Source organism: Erythrolamprus reginae, chromosome 2, assembly GCF_031021105.1.
Source record: "Erythrolamprus reginae isolate rEryReg1 chromosome 2, rEryReg1.hap1, whole genome shotgun sequence".
Lineage (NCBI taxonomy): Eukaryota > Metazoa > Chordata > Lepidosauria > Squamata > Dipsadidae > Erythrolamprus > Erythrolamprus reginae.
In genome coordinates this window covers 313,904,937-313,929,651 of record NC_091951.1, presented here as the reverse complement: position 1 = coordinate 313,929,651, position 24,715 = coordinate 313,904,937, and the positions used below count along the sequence as shown (strand labels likewise).

The following is a 24,715-nucleotide window of genomic DNA, read 5'->3' as shown; positions in this document are numbered from 1 at the left end:
TGGGAAACCCCACCTCCAGACTTCCGTTGCCAGCGAAGCGCTTGTTTTTGCGATGCTGGGATTCCCCTGCAGCATCGCAAAAACACAGAAGTCCAGAGGTGGGGTTTCCCATGGATTCAAGGGAATCCCAGCAGTGCAAAAATGGGCGCTTCGGCTGGCAAAAGGGGTGAATTTTGGGCTTGCACACATTAATCACTTTTCCATTAATTCCTATGGGAAACATTGTTTCGTCTTACAAACTATTCACCTTAAGAACCTCATCCCGGAACCAATTAAGTTTGTAAGACAAGGTATCACTGTATAAGTATAAAGTAGAGATAGAAAAGATAAAAAGACATTAGCACAGGGACGGTAGGCACAAAGGCTCACTTATGAACGCCCCTTACAGACCTCTTAGAAAAGGTAGTTGAAAATGTTTTGAACATTTCACCAAGGTTTGCGAAGCTGAAAGAGAGGCAGCACCAGCGGTGGTTGCTCCCGGTTTGGCCCAGTTCTCGGAACCGGAAACGGCAAGAAGCTCTGCCCACCCACCCTCATGACACTTCTGTACATTTGTTATTTATTTATTTATTAATCAGATTTGTATGCCGCCCCTCTCCGCAGACTCGGGGCGGCTAACAACAATAAAAAGACAATGTAAACAAAACTAATATTAAAAATAATCTTAAAAACCCCAATTTAAAGAACCAATCATACATACAAACATACCATGTATACATTCTATAAGCCTAGGGGGAAAGGAAAATTTCAATTCCCCCATGCCTGACGACAGAGGTGGGTTTTGAGGAGCTTATGAACGACAAGGAAGGTGGGGGCAACTCTGATATCTGGGGGGAGTTGGTTCCAGAGGGTCGGGGCCGCCACAGAGAAGGCTCTTCCCCTGGCTCCCGCCAGACGACATTGTTTAGTCGACGGGACCCGGAGAAGGCCAACTCTGTGGGACCTAACTGGTCGCTGGGATTCGTGCGGCAGAAGGCGGTCCCAGAGATATTCTGGTCCGATGCCATGAAGGGCTTTATAGGACATAACCAACACTTTGAATTGTGACCGGAAACCGATCAGCAACCAATGCAGACTGCGGAGTGTTGGTGTGACATGGGCATATCTTGGAAAGCCCATGATAGCTCTCGCAGCTGCATTCTGCACGATCTGAAGTTTCCGAACACTTTTGAAAGGTAGCCCCATGTAGAGAGCATTACAGTAGTCGAACCTCGAGGTGATGAGGGCATGAGTGACTGTGAGCAGTGAGTCCCGGTCCAGGTAGGGTCACAACTGGTGCACCAGGCGAACCTGGGCAAATGCCCCCCTCGCCACAGCTGAAAGATGTTTCTCTAATGTGAGCTGTGGATCGAGGAGGACGCCCAAGTTGCGGACCCTCTCTGAGAGGGTCAATAGTTCCCCCCCAGATTTATGGACGGACAGATGGAATTGTCCTTGGGAGGCAGAACCCACAGCCACTCCGTCTTATCCGGACATGCACAGAAGCATCGTAAGCGTGCATGCAAATTGGTTAAAAAGCCATTTAGAACTCACCAATAGTCAGCACCAATTTGGATGTAGTTATTAAATTTGTTCCACATAGAGGATTGACAATTTTATACAGTCTATATTTTTATAAACCTTAACAGAAAACTTGCATCATTAATGGCATAGCAAATACTTAAGTTATATGATGAAGAGAAATCTTGGCAGGTTTTCCATTCTTTTTAGCCAGGAGAGGAGGAAGTCTAAAGCAGCGGTCCCCAACTGGTGATCTGTGAACCACTGGTGGTCCAAGAGAAAATTTTGGTGGTCCACAGAAAAATTATTTGCGTTTTTTTTATATTGCACCAAATACTATTTATCTCTTTAAAGAATTGGTATTAGTGGTCCATGGAATTTAAAATTATGGATTTAGTGGTCCCTGAGGTCCGAAAGGTTGGAGACTGCTGGGCTAAAGGATGTGTGGCTGGTTTAAGCAAACTGTTCACATTGTCAATTTAAGTCAACGGAGAGGGGCGGCATACAAATCTAATAAATAAATAAAATAAATAAATAAAAAGTGGACAGGTAACTATCTCGACCATCCCCCCAGAATAGATACCAATGATTTTATTATCATAATATGTAAGTCATCATTAAAGTCTTTAGAAAAGCCTTTTCAGATACAACTCTGCTACCCAAAGCTGAGAAGGATTTCTTTGCTTTTGTTTCCAACACAGATTAAGTTCTACACATGTTTAATATGAATCAGCCAGATTTCTCTCTACCATTACTCCAGTCTTACTAAGCCCTTCAATAAATCTTATGGAAAGTGTTGAAGAACACTAAGCCATAAATACCAATTTTGGGAAAGAAATCCCTCAGTAACCACTAGGGATAACTTTAAGTAAATAAACTCTCTAACTCACAGTCGTTGAAAGCCTTATCTTTCACAAATGTATTTAACCTATTTCATATGGTACCTATCATAACATCTGAAATGTAAAAAAATATATTGAATCTCTTTTTTGGGAGACATATTTTCTCCATCAGTTTTTGATCTCCCACCAATTAGCCAAGATAATAAAATTGTACACTCATGCATAATTTTATAACCTTTATCATGTTCACTCTGTACTTATGTTTTCAAAATAAAAACCCCAAATTTCCCAAAGCAGGATGCAGAATATGAGTGTGAAGACCTAGAATTTCTGGAATAGAATAGCTTAGATCTCTAATTTTGCATGCTCAGAAATCCATCTAAAAACCAAATAAACTTAAAATGATGATGATGGTGGTGGTGGTGGTGGTGGTGGTGAAGACTATGATGACGATGATGATGATGGGACTGTAACTGGAAGAATATTATGCTGATAAAACGTATCTAATATTTATCTAATAGTGTATAATATCTAATATTTTATCTTAACTTGAATACCTTATCTATACATTTATTTCTGCTTTTATCACTTTCCACACTATCAAGTTTCTAAAATCTCCTTCTTTCTTCAGCTTTGACTTCAGATAAAGATTAAAAACTACCACTACCAATTAAAAGCAATATCTGATTATTCTGTGCATCCCTATTAATCTGTTTGCTATAACGAAATATAACAGAAGAATATACAGGAAAATCAAGAATAGACTATAATATCTGAAACCCTAGTTAAAATTGGCACAATACACATAAAACACCTGAATTGGAAATATATAGAGCATCTGTGGTAGGATTTCCAGATGGCAGATAATTTGTGATAGGATTTCCAGAAGGTTTTTTTGTTTTATAGTAACTTGAGTCATGGTAGACAATAAGAGTTGGAGTAAATTTAAGTTAAAGTCAGTGATAACAGGGTCTTTCTTGCTACTTTCTCAGACCCAATTCAGATCAATAGATTGCTGCCTAAATCTTTGTCTCACAATACATACAGAAAGAAAAGAAGGACAATTTTAATTAGAAAATTGCATGGGGAAAAATAACAGACAGTTCTGTCTATGGGGAAAATATGGGAAATATTATTTCAGCAATACGATTCTTGAGCTCTTATGATCTCAAGAACTATTGCATTACTTCTAAAATCAAAAACCAGAACATCGTAATCAATTTTTCTCAATCATTTATAATCTACATCTATTATAGTAACACATGACAAATGGACAAATGCACTTTGTAAGGAGTTTTTTTTTATTCGGGCTCACCACATTCTTATGGTGGGAGGAAGGAATAGATAATGAGGATTGTTTTAGCCAGGTGACTTTCTTTCCCTTGGGAACGGAAGCTGGGAATGTAACTGAAGGTGGAGTTTGAAGAAGAAGGCAATGTTGATTCTGTTTTCATTGAGGAATGTGACTTTTCTGGGATGCTTCTAATTTACAGTATCATGTGGTGTAATTCCAGCTTGGGTCTGATCTGGAATTACAACACACTTTGCCAATTTGATGTCTACCTAAATAAAAAGGAATTTGTTTTGGAAGATGGACTTTGTTCATTTCTTTTTTTAAACGGGTTTCATCCCTTGGAAACTCGACACCCCCACACGCTCACCATCTCTTGTGTTGGTCATGCCAATTTGTGCAGGCTTATTTTTGAGGTAAGGCTTATATTAGGTCCACTCCCCAAAAATCAGAGTAGGAGTTATTTTGGGGGTGGGTCTTATTTTCGGGGAAACACCGTACATATCAGTCAATGAAAGCCGGTCAACGAATGAAATCAAGGCAGAAATAGCAAAAAATAAAAGTAAGCCAAAGATTGAAAAACAAAACAAGTTATAAAACTGGCAAACTAGCAAGCGTAAGTAAAGGAAAAAAATGTCCAATTGGTATTGAAAAAAACAATCTGGGTACAAGACAAACCTCACATTGTAGTAGCATTGTTAGTACTGAATTTTATTACACTGGAGAAATATCCTTCTTCTTTTCAATTCAGATAAAGAAACTCTCCCTCCCCAAGGAAAGTCCCCATAAGATGGCCTTCAGTAACCTTGAACAAAACCATTTAGGCCATTAAAGCAGGGCTGGAAACAGGCTTAAATCCAGGGCTGATTAAAGAAGCGTGACCATAACTCTGGTACAATACCTAACCTCTGTTAACAGTCTTGACTGCCTTGCTAAATCAAGGCTTTTTGAACCTATCTTCCTATTAAAATATCCTTGTTTCTGTCCCAAACTGCTAGAATAATCATGAAAGACCAAGTTTCATATCAAAAGGAAAGTTTTTTCCCCCTTTTGTTTAAATCTCATACATCTGATTCTGTACATGAGTCAATAGTCTTTCACTACAACAACCCCTAGGGATATAATTAAAGTCACTCATGGGTAAAGAAAGCAAAATAAAAACAGAGGTATTTAGAGATCACATCTGATAAGTCATTCATTTCTATTATCTTTCAAAATACATATCTGGCATAAGCTTTTGATGTATTTGCTCAATGCTGCTTAAAGGAAGCGCTAGTTAAATCATTGTTTCTGTTAAATAAAATGATTTTGAACTTGAATACGTGCACATTAAAAATTATACCACACATTAAAAGAGACAAAGATCATCCATACATTGTCAAAAGAAGGAGATACCTGGTTGTCAAACTTTTTAATATCTGTGAGACTATTTTAAAAACCCACCAAAACTAACAACTTTCTTCTGTATGCACCTATCAAACAAAATAAACAAAGGAAAGAAATAATTTTAAAGGGGGGAAAATTTCTCTACCTTTTGGTTTGGATGTCCTTTTTCGAATCTTCATTTTAGGTAAGGATGGCCAAGAATAATGAAAAGGTGCATCTGAATCCGAATCCATTGATCTCGCTAATCAAACACCCCTTTCAAAGTGGTAACTATGGTAGCTGTTGTATGGAGCAGCAAGGTAAGCAATAGGAAACAAAAAGGTTGAAGCATACAGAAAGAAATTGCTCTCTAAACCCAGGAGAGGCAATAGGAGTCTGTTCTCTGTATTCATGCACATGGGCTAACATGAAAGCAGACAGAGTCAAGTTAAAATCAAATGTGCACCCAGGAGTGAGGCTGCTGTATCCTAGTCTACAGTCACTGGAAAGGTCACAGCGTGCCAATTAATCATTAACCTGCCTTTTCATTTTCCAGACCTCAGTAAAGAATAATCAGGGTTCAAACAAGAAGGAAAAGAACTCTTGCATTGTCTCGGAATGATATAGAAAATTAGGGCAATTATTTCCTTTACAAAGTTAAAATATTTAATCCTCTTATATTATTTTAAAACACAAGCCACCTAAAAGATGAAATTCTGAAGAAATATTCAAACCAATAATTGGTGACTGATCACATTCCTGAATTCCTTTGTTTCAGGATTTCCTTCATAATTTATAACTTTGGCAGACAAGAATACTTTGTCCATTAACTTTTTAAAAGGAAGCATACTCTTTCCACCACTATGATCCTTTTGGACTTGTTACTTCTAAAAACACTTTTTTCACGGTCGTTATGTCTGAAGCTACTATAAAGATATTTGTAAGGTTGGCACCTTTACAGATTATCTTGCTGTTCTTTGGATGTACAATAGAACTAGTGATTAATTTACAAGTCTCTCATTCTTATACAATCTCCCTGAACAACCCAATGGCGATCAGCATTCAAAAAAACCCCTCAATATCCTTTTCCCATCATTTATTTATTTATTTACTTATTTATTCGACTTCTATGCCGCCCAATCCCAAAGCACTCCCGCAGGAATCATTACACTACGTAAACTACAGTTCGTTTCCTTGTTTAAAGGTTTCATTTGTAAACCCAAAACTAATCTATTTGTGATTACCCTGTTTCCCCAAAAATAAGACGTTCCCCGAAAGTAAGGCATGTCAGAGGTTTCGCAGAATTTGCTAATATAAGGCACCCCCCGAAAATAAGGCATAGTCAAGTTTACATATGATACGACGGAAAAACATACGGTACCATTCAAAGCTGTTCATAGCGGTACTGTAATAATGTGGCATCCCCTGCTGGCCCCTTCCATCGCTTTGTACCGTCCAGTACAGCAGACACAGTCTGCTGCTGTCTCACCGCCATTACAGTCTCCACTACAGTGCGTAGACTGTAGTTCCTCTGGTGACCGGAAGCTGCAATAGCGGGAGTATACTGTTGTACCATATAAGTGCCATCGTTTGTGTGTGTGGGTGCCATACTGACAGGTACCGTACCGTAATCAGTGTACCGTACGGTACACTTTCTTTGAAGGTGTCAGCTTTTCTGCCTGTGAATTTGTCTTATTTGAGAAATATAAGGCACCCCTCCCCCCCCCAAAATAAGGCGTAGAACAACTTTTGGAGCAAAAATTAATATAAGACAGTGTCTTATTTTGGGGGAAACACGGTACTAGTTTTTAGCCAAAATTCATTACAAAACATCTCACATACATTGTTTTTTGCACTTTACTCAATGAGGAAAGTGTATACAAATTGATCAATTTAAGAAACAGTAGAATCCTTAGTCGTATTTCCAACCAGTGAGATACACAGATCCATAATGGATCAAATGATTTCCTGGGCTTCTTGATAAATTAGATGGTTAGCCAACCCCCACACTCAGTTACAGATTAGTAATAGTCTTGCCAAAAAAAAAAATGCAGATTAAATTCTTCAAACTAATGTGTGTAAAAATAGGGCCAATTAAATTTATTTAAAATTCATATTTCAATTTTTTTTAAAAAAAAGAATAGATATGTGCCGAACTATTTTTTCTGTTAGTTCTTTTTATTTTACATATAAAGATTTTATTGGAGTCATATTGATCTATTAAATCTAATTCTAATCTTTCTAAATGTGCTAAATAAGAATAAAGTCCTATCTGATTTACCATTCTGATTCTAAATAACCACAGGAACTAAGAAATTGGGACAAATATAGAAACCACACATATATTTGATGAAGTGTTCCTATCCATGATGTCCAGCAACTGTGCTAGAAAAGCATATTATCCATCTATCAAGTTAATATGTAATCATCATAACTAATACCAGTATGTGCGAATAAGATTATAATTCCCTTGAGATTGTTGAACAGACCCCAATGGGAGCTTCCCTCTCTCTTATATTTAACAAGTGCAATGGGAATTTTGTAGGGTTCACAAAAGAATGGCAATCTAGTCCCATCTGGCATTGTTACAATAACAACTGTGGCCATCTTTGGCCTGTAACTACAGAGTTCATTAAGCTGGAGTTTATGTATTTAACAAATTATATAAACTCAACTCAACAATGCTGATTATTTTGCCCAACATAGCTTTATGCATCATTCTAATCTAGTTAGTGTCACCGCACATTCCATATTCATTATTACTAACAACCACTTCTGGCCAGTTTAATTTATATCTCTGTAGGCTGCAAGTCTACAGAGATATTTATTATTTATTTATTGAATTGATATGTTGCCCATCTCCCTGAGAGGTGAATGTCATAAATAATGTGTATGAAATAGCATGATAGTCTAGGTTTCTGCATGATTCTAGTACTTCAAGATCTTCATAATTGTTTTAATTATTGCTGTGGATGAATATGACAGAGGTCAGCATACAATATATATTTGCCTGATTTTCCCAAGTAAATGAAAATAAATTTAACTCTTATGAGAAGCAAGCAAGCTGACTCTATGATTTGAATTTAAATATGAACTTGACAATTATAGGACCAGTAATCTTAGGGGAGTGTGAAGACAGAATCAAGGTATAGAGCATGAAAACATTAGTTATTAGAATATAACTTCTTGTTCAACTTATTAACTTATTAACTTATTTAATAAACTTATTTAAAGGAAATTTGGTAGAAGATGAAATAAAAATGTAATACATGTAGTCCACAACTTATAACTGTTCGTTTAGTGACTGTTCTAAATGTTGTTAACTGTAAATGTTGCTGTTGTAACAGTCACTTCCAAGCTACAACAGCACAGAAAAAGTGACTGGTTTTTCACACTTATGACCACTGGACCCTTCCCATGGTCACATGATCACAATTTAGATGCTTAACAACTGACTCGTATTTATGACGGTTGCAGGGTCCCAGGCAGTAAAGGGCCGCTCATCTTAGCTTCTATCGGAGCACCGTGCGAGGCCTGCGCAGGCGTGCCCATTCAGAGTGTGTGCACCCGTTTGCACAAGATTTAGGTTCTGTGCATTGCATAGCAAGTGAAATCTTGTGTGAGAGCATGCGTGCAAGATTTTGGCGATTTTCACCGGTATTTTTGCTTCCGCGCAAAGAAAAAAATTGGCAAAAATCGCCAAAATCTCGCTCTCATGCGCATCCTCACATGAGATTTCGCTTTCTGCGCATGCACAAAAGCCAAATCTTGTGCAGGAGCATATTGGGTGCACGCAGCTGTGCACACATACTGGAATTTCCTACCAGGACAATGAGGGCACCAGCTGCTGCCCACCTCTGGTCCCAGAGTAGTATAATCACCTTTTGGGGACCTTTTATTTATTTATTTTTTTTATTTATTTATTTTGTCCAATACATAATACACATTGAAGAGAATAGATATGTAATAATATAAATAAAGAAAAGAATAGAAGAAAAGATATAAAAGTATAGGTGAACATATTTGAAAGGAAGAAAAGATAAATGATATAAGGAGAGACAATTGGACAGGGGACGGAGGGCACACTGGTGCACTTATGCACGCCCCTTCTGACAAGCAAAGTAAATGGTGAAGCCAGATTCACTTAACAACTGTGTTACTAACTTAACAACTGCCGTGGTTCACTTAACAATTGAGACAAAAAAGGCTGTAAAAGGGGCAAAATTCACTTAATTATGTAGTTTAGTAACAAATTTTGGGCTCAATTGTAGTTGTAAGTTGAGAACTAACTGTAAACTCACAAGACCATTTACAGCAATAAACAATGTTGAGGTAAAAATGTCATTAACTCAGCCCATTCCAGCTCCATGAACATCCTGGTCATAGAGCCTGGGTGAAAATCCAGGTTTTCACTGAAATAAAATAAATAAACAAGACTAAGGACACTAGCCAGATGAATACCTGGTAAGCAGAGGCCTTTCCCTATTTTCCTCCCCAAAAACTAAGGTGTGTCTTATATTCCGGTGTGTCTTATACTCCGAAAAATACAGAATATAATAAAAACACTCTTTTAGTCAACTATAATGTCATACATATACCTGTAGATGATGTTATGTTACAACAAAGCTTTGTGTCAGATTATTTTCCATATTTTACCTGTGATTGTCAGCCTCCTTCTATGAAATAAAGTCAAGCTTAAGAATCTCCAGTTACCTAGTCAGCATTTTTAAACAAGCATTTACACATTCCATTCAGCTTATGTAATATTTTCATTAAGCGCACAGTTGCATAAGGGATCTACCGGCATGTCACATTTGTAATATTTACCTATGTACGTATATCTCATAACAGCTATCTGAATTTTGCTTGCTTTTTGAGAGCACTGGCTATTTACTACTGCCTTCTACTGGCATAGTTTTGAAAAGTGTTCGGAAAGCACAGCTGATCCAGATTAGACCCCTAAACTTCTCCCAGATACATGCTGGGCACTGCAGTGCTGCTGCACTGATATAATTTGTTCCTAGGCACTAGTATTTATAAAGCCTGAATATATGAAATATTTCTCCTCTTCATGGGCTGATCTAATTTTCAATAAGATTCCCAATTTTCCAAATCAAACTTGATTTATACCATTTAAAGACAGATTCTTCAGCCACATAAGATTTTCTCCAGGCACATAAAAATCCTCTGCTTGTGATTTTAAGATGTTAATTTTAATTTGATTTTTTTTACTTTGCTTTGTAATTTTGTTTGTGTATGTTTATTAAAGGTAAAAGTGGTAAGGTAAAAGGTAAAAAAATTATTTTAAAAAATAAATAAACTAAAAATCTTAGCAAAACTGCACAATGACTATCCTTTTTTTAAAGAAAAAATCCTATTTGAACAGCCTCTGAACAAATACAATTATTGTACTAGATATTTCTGGCCCATAACTACAGAAAGCAAAGACATGATAGATCCCCAATTACTACTGTATGAATAATAATTCCCATTGGTATTTATTTCAGTTCATTAAAAGCATTTTAGATTTCTCATATTTTACAACATTTGTCCCATTGTTACCATACCCGTTTATCTCTATCTTAGCACATATTTAGGCAGAATTGAACAGATGGGACCACTGAACCCAGAGGAAGTAAGAGGAAGCAGGAGGCACATAGGGTGATGGCGAACCTATGGCATGGATGCCACAGGTGGCATGCAGAGCCATATATGCTGGCACATGAGTTGTTGCCCAGCTCCAACGTGCATGTGTGTGCTGGCCAGCTGATTTTTTAATTGAATTGAATTGAATTTGTTAGATTTGTATGCTGCCCCTCTCCAAAGACTCGAGGCGGCTCACAACAAGACAATAATACAATAGAATACAAATCTAACGTTAAAATTTAAACTAAATTAAAATACATGCATAAAAAAACCCATTAACTACACAGTCATACACACTCAGTTCAGCTGATCAATATAGAGGTCAGAGAAAAGGGGGGGAGGTTAATCTCCCCACGCCTGGTGGCAGAGATGGGTCTTTAGCATTTTGCGGAAGGCGAGGAGGGTAGGGGCAGTTTCAATCTCTGGGGGGAGTTGATTCCAGAGGGCCAGGGCCGCCACAGAGAAGGCTCTTCCCCTGGGCTCCGCCAGACAGCATTGTTAGTCGATGGGACCGTAGAAGGCCAACTCTGTGGGACCTAATCAGCCTAATCTGGCTTGCACAGAGGCTCTGGGAGGGTATTTTTGGCTTCCAGAGAGCTTCTGGGGGATGGGAGGGCATTTTTACCCTCCCCCAGCTCCAGGGAAGCCTTTGGAGCCTTGGGAGAGCAAAACATGAGCCTACTGGGTCCGCCAGAAGTTGGTAAACAGGCCATTTCTGGCCTCCAGAGGGCCTTTGGGGAGCAGGTGAAGTTGTTTTCACACACCCCAGGCATTGAATTATGGCTGTGGGCACTCACGCATGCACAATGTTCTTTCGGCATCCAAGGGAAAAAAAGGTTCACCATCACTGGTCTAGGGTCCAAGTTTTAGGGGCAAATTCAAATTTATATTTTTTTTAAAAAAAAACCCATCTGTCTGACATAATATGTTAGGGGGATTCTGCTTTAATTTCATGGGCCACTCTTATTTTTATTATGGCTGTTATTTATTATCTTGAAGAATGTATGCATCTTGGGATCACTGACAGGATAAAAAAAGGGAACTGATAAAAATGCTTCAACTGTTGAAATTGTGCCTCTTGCATGTGCTAGTAAGATTATGAATAAGATTTTGTAATCCAGATTTCAACAACATGGAATGAGAACAACCAGACATATAAGTTGGATTCAAAAGAGGCAGGAATGCCCCAGGTCATTTTATTAACACTTGGTGGATAATGGAAAAAGCAAGAGTTGTCAAAAAAAAATTACCCTGATAAAAAGACTTTTAATGCTTATAAAAAAATACTATGAACTACAGTTTGCCTTTTAAAACTTCATTCAGATCATAAACTCTAGACTGCTGTTAAAAAAATCAATTGTACCAGGTCATCTCACCTCTCTATGGAAGAATGTGTGTGGTGAACTGGCAGCAACAACCATAATAGAATACGGAGTGATCAAATAATTCAAAATAGGAAACAGAATGAGCCAAGTTATACATTATTACAAAGACTTTATTGTGGAAAATGTTACACTAGCAGAAGTAGACACTGGAACTAAAACTGCCAGGAGAAAAATTAACAGCCTTGATGTTTGATGGCTGGAAGCAAGGGACACTTGAAGGATGCCTATGTTGAAAGTAAAAGATGAGAGTGCAAAGCTGGCCTGCTACTCAGTGTTCAAAAGAGAGAATAAGCTCATATGTTTGTGTCTACGAGCAATGACATAGAAACATAGAAACTTAAACGATTGACGGCAGAAAAAGACCTGCATCTAGTCTGCCCTTATACTATTTCTTGTATTTTATCTTAGGATGGATATATGTTTATCCCAGGCATGTTTAAATTCAGTTACTGTGGATTTACCAACCACGTCTGCTGGAAGTTTGTTCCAAGCATTTACTACTCTTTCAGTAAAATTTTCTCACATTACTTCTAATCTTTCCTCCAACTAACCTCAGATTGTGCCCCTTTGTTCTTGTGTTCACTTTTCTATTGAAAACACTTCCTTCCTGAACCTTATTTAACCCTTTAACATGTTTAAATGTTTCGATCATGTCCCCCCTTTCCCTTCTGTCCTCCAGACTATACAGATTGAGTCCATTAAGTCTTTCCTGATAAGTTTTATGCTTAAGACCTTCCACCATTTTTGTAGCCTGTCTTTGGACCCGTTCAATTTTATCAATATCTTTTTGTAGGTGAGGTCTCCAGAACTGAACACAGTATTCCAAATGTGGTTTCACCAGCGCGCTATACAGCGGGATCACTGTCTCCCTCTTCCTGCTTGTTATACCTCTAGCTATGCAGCCAAGCATTCTACTTGCTTTCCCTACTGTCTGATTGCACTGTTCACCCATTTTGAGACTGTCAGAAATCACTACCGCTAAATCCTTCTCTTCTGAAGTTTTTGCAAGCACAGAACTGCCAATACAATAATCAGATTGAGGATTCCTTTGGCCCAAGGGCATTATTTTAAATTTGGAAACATTAAACTGCAGTTTCCATTGCTTTGACCACTTATCTAGTAAAGCTAAATCATTTGCCATATTACAGACGCCTCCAGGAGTATCAACCCTATTGCACACTTTAGAGTCATTGGCAAATAGGCAAACTTTTTCCCTACCAAACCTTCCCCTATGTCACTCACAAAGATATTAAAAAGAATATGACCCAAAACAGACCCTTGTGGCACACCGCTTGTAACCATGACAACCATGTGCAGAACAATTTGACGTATGGAGCATGAAGGAACACCTTTATCTACACGGCTCAGTGTTCACAGCATTAGAAACTGTAACTATGAGCTAAGAGACATTTGCTTCTTGGGAAAAAGAGCATGACAAGCCTAGTAGGGTGCAGAGAGCTAATGCTGCCAACAGAGTTATATATTGTCAGGACTACAGCTCTCTCAAATGAAATATATGGCTGTGAAAGCTCAAAGAGTGAATGAAGAAAATAAACAGTGCCTTGGAATTGTGGCACTGGATAAATGTTGACAATCCTTTGGACTGAATAACTCGTATTATTTAATACTGGACAAAGTAAAAAGCAGGGTGCTCAATAGCAGTGATACTAATGAATACAAGACATATATTTTGGAGACATAACACGAAGGCAAGTGTCATTAGAAAAGCCCTTTGAAATGCTTGGGGGGGGGGGGGAATCAAAGGCAATCAGAAAAGTTTCCAATGAGAGGCTATGCAGCTAGACGGTGTTGTTGGTAATAGAAACCTGCATTATAGGGAAAAGGGAACAGCTAGGGACAATTCTAGCCAAATAGTGTCTATCAAAACAGAAGAAACTGAACAATTTCAAAACATAGCCCATCTCTACCTGGAAAAGAAAGGTCCAATTGTTTGGGTTTTTTTAAAAAAAATCACATCAATGGTATTCTACAAACTTTGCAGATCAAAAAAAAAAAAAGCATGGGAAGATAGGGAAGGTTTGTTGAATAGCCAAGCAACCAAAACAGTCTTCCAACTAGCAACTCTTGCTTCATTTCTCACGCCAAGCCTAAAGAGAAAAAGAAGCATCCCAAGTTGCCTAGAAACTGATCATAGGGAATGGCTATATCATGGGATAGATTGCTCAGTTCAAAAAATTAACCCTCGCCTCGTGAAACATTTGCTGCAATAGAGAAGGTGAAAGCTTCACCAAAAAAAAGGAACTTTGAGTATTCAATATGTATATGAATTCCTGAATTTTGAAGAGTAGTATCTTGCCTAAAAAGATTTATTCTAGGAAATATTCGTTATTGATTAAAATGGTACAAAAGCGTTTCGTGTTAAGCTAATAACAAGAATAACTTTTCTAGAAAAGGCAAAAATATATCTTATATTTTTTTCTCTGCCCACCAGCAAGCTCAATTTGAACAAACAACCAAACTCTAGAAATTAATAATTAATCACAATCTCACCAAACTTTAATCTTTACTTACCAACTATGGTATGCTTGAATAACATATCTTATGGTAGCTAAAATTATGCCCACAGGCAGCTTGCACGTGAACTGCAGTAAATCATTCGTTTTGAGATTGTCACATTGTACACAGGAACAAATCCCCAAAAGGTTGAAAAAATCAGATATTCCCTCTCTGATTTATACATTTGGACAGAAGAAAGATGGGTGAGGGAATCTCTAGATGGATTTGTGATAAGCCATGGTATCTTGTCCAAATATTTTCATAATATTGTTTCACTTTTTGACTGTAGCTTAGTTCTTAAACTTGCTGTGGTGTCGAGGTCAGCAAATTTTGGTTAATGTTACCAAATAGGTCTACAAGTGGGAGCCCACTTCAAAGCAATTGCTTCCAATTATGATTTGAAGGACAAGCAATAATTCATGCATCAAAGCAAACAGTGCTACCCTGAAAATGCAAGGGACACCGAAAAGGAAAAAGTAGTGTTTCCATTATTTGCAAGATCATGCAAATTCATATTCCTGGAAAATGCGAGAGTTTATTTTGCACACAGTCTCAAGCAAAGTATTTTCATATGCTCACGCAAGAGAAGAACAAACTTTTGAAAGCTCAGCATATTGAAAAAAGAAGCCAAATAAGTATTTGGAAAAAGAGATGTTTTAAGAGATGGAAGCAAGCATAGAGTTATGGAATCCATACTATACAAACTGTAAGTAGAGTTTTATCTATGTTTGATCTCCTTTCTTTTTTAAAGGAAGTTAGGAAAATAAATTGCCTTCTTGATAATTTTTCTTGAAATAAGTTCAGACAGTTAAACAATTCTCTTATCATCCTTTCTCATCTAAAACATAACCCAATTTCCTGATTTGATTATCTACAAATCTTGCTTTATTATATTAGGAATAAAATTTTACATTTTAAAATACAAAGCAGCTTTTATCGCTTTGAAAACACTAACATGTCATGACTTGATTCTCAAAGTACCGCAGTCATAGTGCTCCACAGTTTGGTAACTAATAATTCTTTATTTAACACTTTCTGTCAGTTCCACCTGATATTCAAAGCACACACTATTTATATTACTGTAGTTCAGGAACCTATATAACAAATACATAAATCTTATTTAAAATGTTAATATATGTAAATGGGGAATGGAATAATAGAAAAAATACAGAGCAGAGGGCAAGATACAGCTATTTTCAGGAGGTATAAACAGATGTTGCAGAAATACTCTAAGGCTATACTGTACAGACAAAACCCCTGTAACTAGTTTTGAGGCCACTGGGAATTTTTACTGTCAAAATCACTTTAATACAAAAGGTTTTGTATCAGAAGGCTAACCATGCTTGCTCTTACTTATGGTTAATTAAAACTAGTCACATTCTAAACTATGATTAGGGAGCTCACTTGTTTCAAGTACGGGAATCTTTGTTAAAACCAAGCATAATTAAACTGAATGCAAAGGTGATGTTGAACAATGTCTAATAAAAATGGAAGCAAAATGTTGAAACTCAAACTCCAAGCTACGTCTTAAAGTCGTAAAGATATTCTGTAGTTTATTACCATAATGATAAACTATAGTGCTTTCATTTGGAAGTTTACATAATATAGCATAATAATATTACCTAGTTTTATTGGTTATGTATTTTTTAAATATTTTTTCAGTTTAAAAAAAATCCAATTAATAAGACTAAGATGTAGAGTTTAATTTTCCTAGCTTGGCATATATCCAAAAACTGCCTCATTCAAAATCATCCAAGTATGTTGGACTCCAATTCCCATAAGCCTCCTTTGTTATGATAGGATTGTAGACCAATATGTAGTATGGAAGATGCCTGATTGGAGAAGGCACCCTAAAGAATAGCATGCAAATGTTTATTCCAAATCCCTTTTCTATTGTCATACCTACTTTCCGGAGAGAGGGGAGATTAACTAAAATCCTTTATAATCCTACTAAGAAACTGACTTTAAAGAATGAGGATACTGAAAGCAAAGTTTGCAGACTCCAGTATAACCTAAGTGGTTCTCACAATGCAACAGATCACTCTCTCCAATGCCTGAAAGTGATGAGCAATTAAATGGGAATTACTGAAGAATCTAAAACCCACCCGAAAAGCAGACTCCTTAAAATCTTCTTTGGCTACCCTGGTCACACTGTGAGTGATGCCAACAATCTGGCCGTCGTGCTTTTTATCTCTTGAAGAGCAAGCTGTGGTCGGTAGAATATCTCACCTCCTCAGAAATACAAGCCAAGGAACTCAGCAAAAATAAAAACATTGGCTGCCAAATCATATGAACAACGTTTCAAGTGTTGTATCCGGACTCTTATTATTTAAAATCGCAACCCTTTATCATTCCATATTTTTTTGTATTAGAATACTAGGTATTATAAATTTTGAATTTTAGAAATGGAATGTATTTCTATTAAAAGATACCTACAAAATGTTATAAAAGAACATAAACATTCAGGACTTAGGAATATTTTAAAATAGGAATAAATATTTAGCTTTTTAAAGTGTTGCTGCTATTTTAATGTGAAGTGTCTTAACAATAATAGCACCCAACTATCTTTTTCTAGTTTCTAAAAAGTTAACCAATCTCAGGCCTGGTTCGTATTTAGATAGAAAGTCATTAGAGAACTCAGGCTCTAAACTAAACTGGAAATTTTAAAAACTCCCCAGAAGACAATAGGAAACTATTTCCATATTATTGTCAAGAAAATTTATGATTGTGTCCACAGAGTCGCCAGAAGAATCATCAGCAGAATGTGACTTGTGAAATCTCTTATCTGCAGCTTATTTTAATATTAAACTAAATGTATGGGAGTTCTTCTGAAATGTGGGTAATAAAGCAGCAACATAAAATATAATTACAAATAAAAAATGTGTGGTGAACCATTTCAAAACACCTGACAATTTTTCCTGTATGTTCCTTTGCTGTTGAATGGCAAATGTTTGACAAGCAATATTTTCAAATGTAACATGAATAGATAGGATAATATGATCTAGAATAGAAGCTTAGGGAACGACTCCTTTATACAGTCTGATCCATTTAACCCAAGACTACCTACATTGGCTAATAGATACTCCAAGGAGTAGAGCCCTAAAAATGACAACAATATTATCTGGACCTTCTTCATGCAAGGCAGTCATTTACACGTAGCATCTACTTAGCTACAGCTCTTTCCTTCCTCACAAAAATATGGATAATCATTCTGTAAAAAGTTAATAGACATTATTATTATTATTTATTAGATTTGTATGCCGCCCCTCTCCGTAGACTCGGGGCGGCTTACAGCAATGATAAAAACAATATTAATAGTTAGACTCTAAAATACAATAATACATTTAAAAATACTAAAAAACAAGAAACCCCAATATATAAAAAATATACATACAGTCATATTATACACAGAAAACTACATAGGCAGGGGGAGATGTTTCAGTTCCCCCACGCTTGACGACCGAGGTGGGTTTTAAGGAGTTTACGAAAGGCAAGGAGGGTGGGGGCAGTTCTAATCTCTGGAGGGAGCTGATTCCAGTGGGTCGGAGCTGCCACAGAGAAGGCTCTTCCTCTGGGTCCCACCAAATGACATTGTTTAATTGACGGGACCCGGAGGAGACCAACTCTGTGGGACCTAACCGGTCGCTGGGATTCGTGCAGCAGAAGGCGGTCTCGCAGATACGCTGGTCCGGTGCCATGAAGGGCTTTATAGGTGATGACCAACACTTTGAATTGTGACTGGAAACTGATCGGCAACCAATGCAGACTGCGGAATGTTGGAGTAACATGGGCATATTTAGGAAAGCCCATGATTGCTCTCGCAGCTGTATTCTGCACGATCTGAAGTTTCCGAACACTCTTCAAAGGTAACCCAAAGGCATACAAATCCAAATAATAAATAAATACAAATCCAAATAATAATAAACCCCATGTTGAGAGCGTTACAGTAGTTGAGCCTCGAGGTGATGAGGGCATGAGTGACTGTGAGCAGTGACTCCCAGTCCAAATAGGGCCACAACTGGTGCACCAGGCGAATCTGGGCAAATGCCCCCCTTGCCACAGCTGAAAGATGTTTCTCTAATGTGAGCTGTGGATCAAGGAGGACGCCCAAGTTGCGGACCCTTCCTGAGGGGATCAATAATTCCCCCCCCCCAGGGTGATGGACGGACAGATGGAATTGTCCTTGGGAGGCAAAACCCACAGCCACTCCGTCTTATCAGGGTTGAGTTTGAGTCTGTTGACACCCATCCAGGCCCCAACAGCCTCCAGACACTATAAACATTATAAACAATGTTTTTAACAGAGAGACTTAGGCAGGGGTGTAAAACTCTTAGCATCACAGCAGCATCATGTGACCTATCATGATTATATCCCCTTCGCTAAACCAGGCATGGGTGTGGCCAGCGCGTGGCACATCCAGTTGGTGGGGCGCAAGTTTGACACCCTTGGGCTATGGAGAAATAGAAACATTTGCCTACAGTTTGGAAATTAATTTACTTTCTGAAAAGTATTTTTTAACCAGCTAACATAAGATAAAGCCCATCACTGCCTGGGAAACTGACACAATGCAATAACCTAAGCCAGTGATGGCGAAACTATGGCACAGGTGCCACAGGTGGCACATGGAACCATATCTGCTGGCACGCAAGCCATTGCTCTAGCTCAGCTGCAATATATATGTGTGTGTGCTGGCCAGCTGTTTTTTGGCCCACACAGATGCTCTGGGAATGCGTTTTTGGCTTCTAGAAAGCCTCGGGGGTGGGGGGTCGTTTTTACCCTCCCCAGCTCCAGGGAAGTCTTTGGAGCCCGGGGAAGGCAAAACACAAGCCTAATGGGCCCACCACATGATGGGAAACAGGTTGTTTCCAGCTTCCAGAGGGCCTCCGAGAGTTGAGGGAAGCTGTTTTCACCCGCCCCAGACATTGAATTATGGGTGTGGGCACTTGTGCATGCATGATAGCACGTATGCACGCTGTTTTGGCACCTGAGTAAAAAAAGGTTCGCCATCACTGACCTAAGCTATTGCACTGGCAGAGAAGCCCACTTTTGTCCATTTTATTTGTCTCATCAATCCCTTTCCTTATTTGGAAAGGGATTGATGAGGTAGTTCTTATTTATTTCCATATCATACTACCTTTTTATCAACTCCAGCTATTATTCCTTAATTTTCTTCTCTAATTTTTGTTTAGTCTTCTTCACTTCACTGGAAGGGTGTGATGGCTCAGTGGTTAAGACCCTGGGCTTGTCAATTGGAAAGCCAATGGCCGAGTTCAAGACCCAAAAGCAGAGTCTTCAAACTTGGCAATTTGAAGATTTGTGGACTTCAACTCCCAGAATTCTCCATAGAGAATTCAGCCATAGCATAGCTGGCTGGAGAATTTTGGGAGTTGAAGTCTACAAGTCTTCAAGTTGCCAAGTTTGAGGACCCCTGCCCAAAAGGATGACCATTTATCTTTGCTTAGCTCCTACCCACCTAGCATGTTAAAAGCATGCAAATACGAGTAGATAAATAGGTATGATTTCGGTAGAGAGGAAACAATAGTTCGTAACATCATGCTAGCCACAAGGCCAGAGAAATATCTTCAGGGTATGAGAGGGAGGAATTGAAACAATTTATGTCCAGCCCTCATGCAGTATATACAGGTCCTCAATGGAAGGCAGGTTGGCAGTACAGTGGTACCTCATCTTACGAACGCCTCTTCTAACGAACTTTTCAAGATACGAACCCGGTGTTTAAGATTTTTTTGCCTCTTCTTCCGAACTATTTTCACCTTACGAACCCAAGCAGCTGCTGCTGGGATGAAGGGGTTTCTTTTTTTCCCCTTTTTTGAAGAAAGAAAAGGGAGGGGCTGCTTGGAGTAGGAAAATTTTGCCGAGAACAAGGTGCTTGCAAAGGAACTGAAAGGGTATCTTTTTAAGAAAGAAAAGGGAGGAGGGAGGGGCTGCTTGGAGTAGGAAAATTTCACCGAGAACAAGGTGCTTGCAAAGGAATTGAAAGGGTGTCTTTTTAAGAAAGAAAAGGGAGGGAGGGGCTGTTTGGAGTAGGAAAATTTTGCCAAGAACAAGGTGCTTGCAAAGGAATTGAAAGGGTGTCTTTTTAAGAAAGAAACGGGAGGAGGGAGGGGCTGCTTGGAGTAGGAAAATTTCGCCGAGAACAAGGTGCTTGCAAAGGAATTGAAAGGGTATCTTTTTAAGAAAGAAAAGGAAGGGGCGCCCCCCTTGCCTTTCTTCCTTCCCACTCACCCTTTAGCCTAGCCTTGCTTCTTCCACCCGCCCCCTTTAGCTGCTCCTCCCTGCCCTCTGTTCGCCTCCGTCTAAAGTTTGGGATTTTCCTGAAGGATTTGCACGCATTATTTGCTTTTACATTGATTCCTATGGGAAACATTATTTCATCTTACGAACTTTTCACCTTACGAACCTCCTCCTGGAACCAATTAAGTTCGTATGATGAGGTACCACTGTAATTGTTTTTTCTGCAGTCTGAATTACCCTCTGAATTATCCTTATCACACTTGGCCAATAAAGAATTCTATTCTATTCTATTCTAACCAGCAAAGTCAATAGATCATGACAAATTCACTTAACAACCATGATTCAACTACAGTGATTCATTTAATATTCAAGACAACAAAGATCATAAATTGGGGTGAAATTCACTTTACCGCTGTCTTGCTTTGGAAGGGAAATTTTTGACTCAATTGTGATCATAATTCAAGGATTACCTTTATATGCTTATTGTTCAAAAGAAATATGTAAAAACCACTGCAATACTCAATTCTGCATTTAATATCAACTTTCAGATACACTGGTATTTCAACTCCTGAAATTTCACATCAGCACAGAAAGTAATATCACCTAGAAATTCTAACAGTTGTTGGTTTCCTCATTCACTTTGCTTGGAAATCACAATCAAGAGACCATGGGTCTCTATAAAGTCAATAATTAAACAACAAACAACAACAATAAATCAACCGCTTTTTCTCCAGGCAAATGCAAGCCTCTCTCGTCAAAGCAATGAAGTGGAAAATGGTATCTTGGTATCTTGATGTTAAGATGGAGAGGTATACAGTGTTCCTTCGGTTTTCGCGGGTCCGAACTTCGCGAATAGCCTATACCATGGTTTTTTTTAAAATATTAATTAAAAAATACTTCGCGGGTTTTTTTCTATACCACGGTTTTTCCCACCCGATGACATCATATGTCATCACCAAACTAATAAATTTTGCAAATAAATAACAAAAAAAATAATTATTATTAATAAATAATTATGTTTATAAATATCAGGATCACTAAGTGTCTTATTCAATGGTGAGTACCAGTAATAATGGTGAGTAAATGGTTGTTAAGGGAATGGGAAATGGTAATTTAGGGGTTTAAAGTGTTAAGGGATGGCTTGTGATACTGTCCATAGCCAAAAATGGTGTATTTACTTCCGCATCTCTACTTCGCGGAAGTTCGACTTTCGTGGGCGGTCTCGGAATGCATCCCCCGCAAAAATCGAGGGAACACTGTACTTTTAAAGAATGAAAAGACAGGGCAAAATAACTATACCCACCCACATGCAACTACACAGCACTGCTTCAGAGGATATGCAAAAAACATGATTTGCACTGTTTCTTCCAAAGTTATCCGCAAATGAATAGTTGATTGCTTCAACTTGTGAAGACTTACCCAACGTCTGTGACACTGTGTGACAAATTGACACATCCTTGTGCACCAAAGAGATGACAGAGGGGAGACAAGTTTCAGCACTATTGTTTGCAAACTATCACTTCAGGCCATCATAGTCATTTCCATTCACAACTGATAATAAATGGAATTTTAAAGCTGAAAAAAAAATTCTTACCTAAATCCAATACATTCTCATCTTCATTTTCCTGTGGATGAATTATATGTTCTTGGTGAAACTACAAAACAAATGAAAATAATACTATGTTCTATAACCTATAATAAATCATGTTGAAAATTTTCAGTACTCAATAGATTTTTCAAACGCATTTGCTGCTCTGGTTCATTTCAAAATGTAACATTAATTTTTCTAAACTGTCAAGCAAAATTAGCCACTCAGAATAGAATATCTGTTTTAACTATAAGCTCTTGTCCAATAGTCTCAAATAACAAACCAGAGCTTTTATAAAAATGTCAACAGTCAAGGACACATCCAGTACTTCAGGAAAGTAGTATAAATTCAATAAATTGATTTTGTAAGTTCGGCAACAACAAGGATAGCTTGTTATAAAAGAAGGAGGAGAAAACTTCTTTGGCTGTCGCAGCTTTTAAAGGGACCATATAAAAAAAACATTTCCAGCAACTTTGAAATATCAAGAAACCGACAATACAGTCATAAAGTATCAAAAACATCTGCTTACCTTCTATTTCCTGTATAATTCAAAGACTTGGGAGTGTGCCATCTCCGTGCCAGAAAATAGGTGGAGACCTCAATTATGCCCTGCCAAAGATCTCTGATATTTGGAGTCCTTTTAAATCCTTATGAGCCACAACTCCATCCAAGGCAAGGATTTATATGACTCAAAGGATTTTTAAAAAGAATGCTTTGCTATGCTGGAGATTTTAAATGTAAGTCTTGCCATTGCCAAAGGAATATCTCCAGGTAAAACTCCACAATGGGTTATATTAAAATGTATAACCCACAATGGGTTATACTAAAACCAGCAAACCAGTTAAAAATAAGGGAGGTCACATGCCCAAGTATCCCAAAACAATTTTGTTTCTTCGGGTTTCCACAGATCTAACACTTATTACCAAACCCCCAACACTTTACCCTTAGATTATCTATGGTTGACCTATCCAGATTGCTAAGAGGTCAGTAAGGGGTGAGTACAAGTGCACTAGAGTGCCTTCTCTCCCGTCCTATTGCTCTCCTATATCTCCTATACCTTTCTTCTATTCCTATATCTCTTCTTCTATTCTCTCATTGATATGTTCTATTACTATATCTTCTTTTCTATTCTTTCATAGATATATTTTACTATGAGTATCTCCTCTATAACCTTCATCATGTATTTTACTATGTGTGTGTGTGTGTGTATGTGTATATATATATATATATATATATATATATATATATACACATACATACATACATACATACATACATACATACATATATATATATATACATACATAGATATACACACACACACACTAAAACTCTCATTGTGTATTGGACAAAATAAATAAATAAAATAATAAATAAATAAAGCATCATTAGCTTTATGCAATAGCATGAAAATTGAAATGACCACAAAAAACAGCTGCAGACATAGAAGCCATCTATTCTTAGAGTCTGTCCCTGATGATGCTGTACAGATTTCTAACTGTAACTGATTGGTCAAAATTTTCCTGGTTGAAATATGAAGCAAAGCTGTTTTTTCTTTAAATGTATTATTAGCAGACAGAAAGACTACATTTTTGTAAAATCTCAGACACTTTTTAATTGGTCTTGAAACAGAGATCAGAAGGAAGCATTACTTAACTGTCATTAGCCCAGCTGGGTTAGTGTTGTTCTCTCAAAGCAAAGTGTGCAGTATAGGGAGATAATATAAATGTCTCATTAGATTTTAGTAATTCATAAAAAGGTGATTGGACTGTACCGTGAAATCTTCATTTTTAAGAGGTGATTCCTCAGATGCAACATCTATAAGATCTGTTTAAAGAAATAATAATAATAATAATAATTTATTAGATTTGTATGCCGACCCTCTCTGAAGACTCGGGGCGGCTCACAACAACAATAAAAACAATATAACCGTGATACAAATCAAATATTAAAGAAAAAAATATATAAAACCCCAGCAATTAAAACCATACAGCACATACGTACCAAACATAAAATATAAAAGCCTGGGGGAAGTGTCTCAGTTCCCCCATGCCTGGCGATATAGGTGGGTCTTGAGTAATTTGCGAAAGACAAGGAGGGTGGGGGCTGTTCTAATCTCCGGGGGGAGTTGATTCCAGAGGGCCGGGGCCACCTCAGAGAAGGCTCTTCCCCTGGGGCCCACCAAACGACATTGTTTGGTCGGTGGGACCCGGAGAAGGCCAACTCTGTGGGACCTTATCGGTCGCTGGGATTCATGCGGTAGAAGGCGGTTCCGGAGGTATTCTGGTCCAATGCCATGTAGGGCTTTAAAGATCATTACCAACACTTT

The 24,715-nt window shown here is 37.9% G+C and overlaps 1 protein-coding gene across 6 annotated transcripts in view; it reads right to left on the bottom strand.

The window, feature by feature from the left end:
* ARHGEF28 (Rho guanine nucleotide exchange factor 28) overlaps nucleotides 1-24,715 on the bottom strand; it is a 193,591-nt gene that overhangs the window by 82,804 nt on the left and 86,072 nt on the right. For 4 of the 6 annotated variants that reach the window (XM_070743150.1, XM_070743151.1, XM_070743154.1 and 1 more), the window contains exons 8-9: nucleotides 24,161-24,213; nucleotides 22,393-22,453 (exon numbers count right to left, since the gene is read on the bottom strand). The exons of 1 other annotated variant lie outside the window; for it this stretch is intronic. In XM_070743150.1, coding sequence (XP_070599251.1) covers nucleotides 22,393-22,453; nucleotides 24,161-24,213 — 114 coding nt within the window. Of the gene's footprint in view, nucleotides 1-5,164; nucleotides 5,336-22,392; nucleotides 22,454-24,160; nucleotides 24,214-24,715 lie in introns of those variants that run through there. One more of the 6 variants, XM_070743156.1, reaches the window with a different exon arrangement.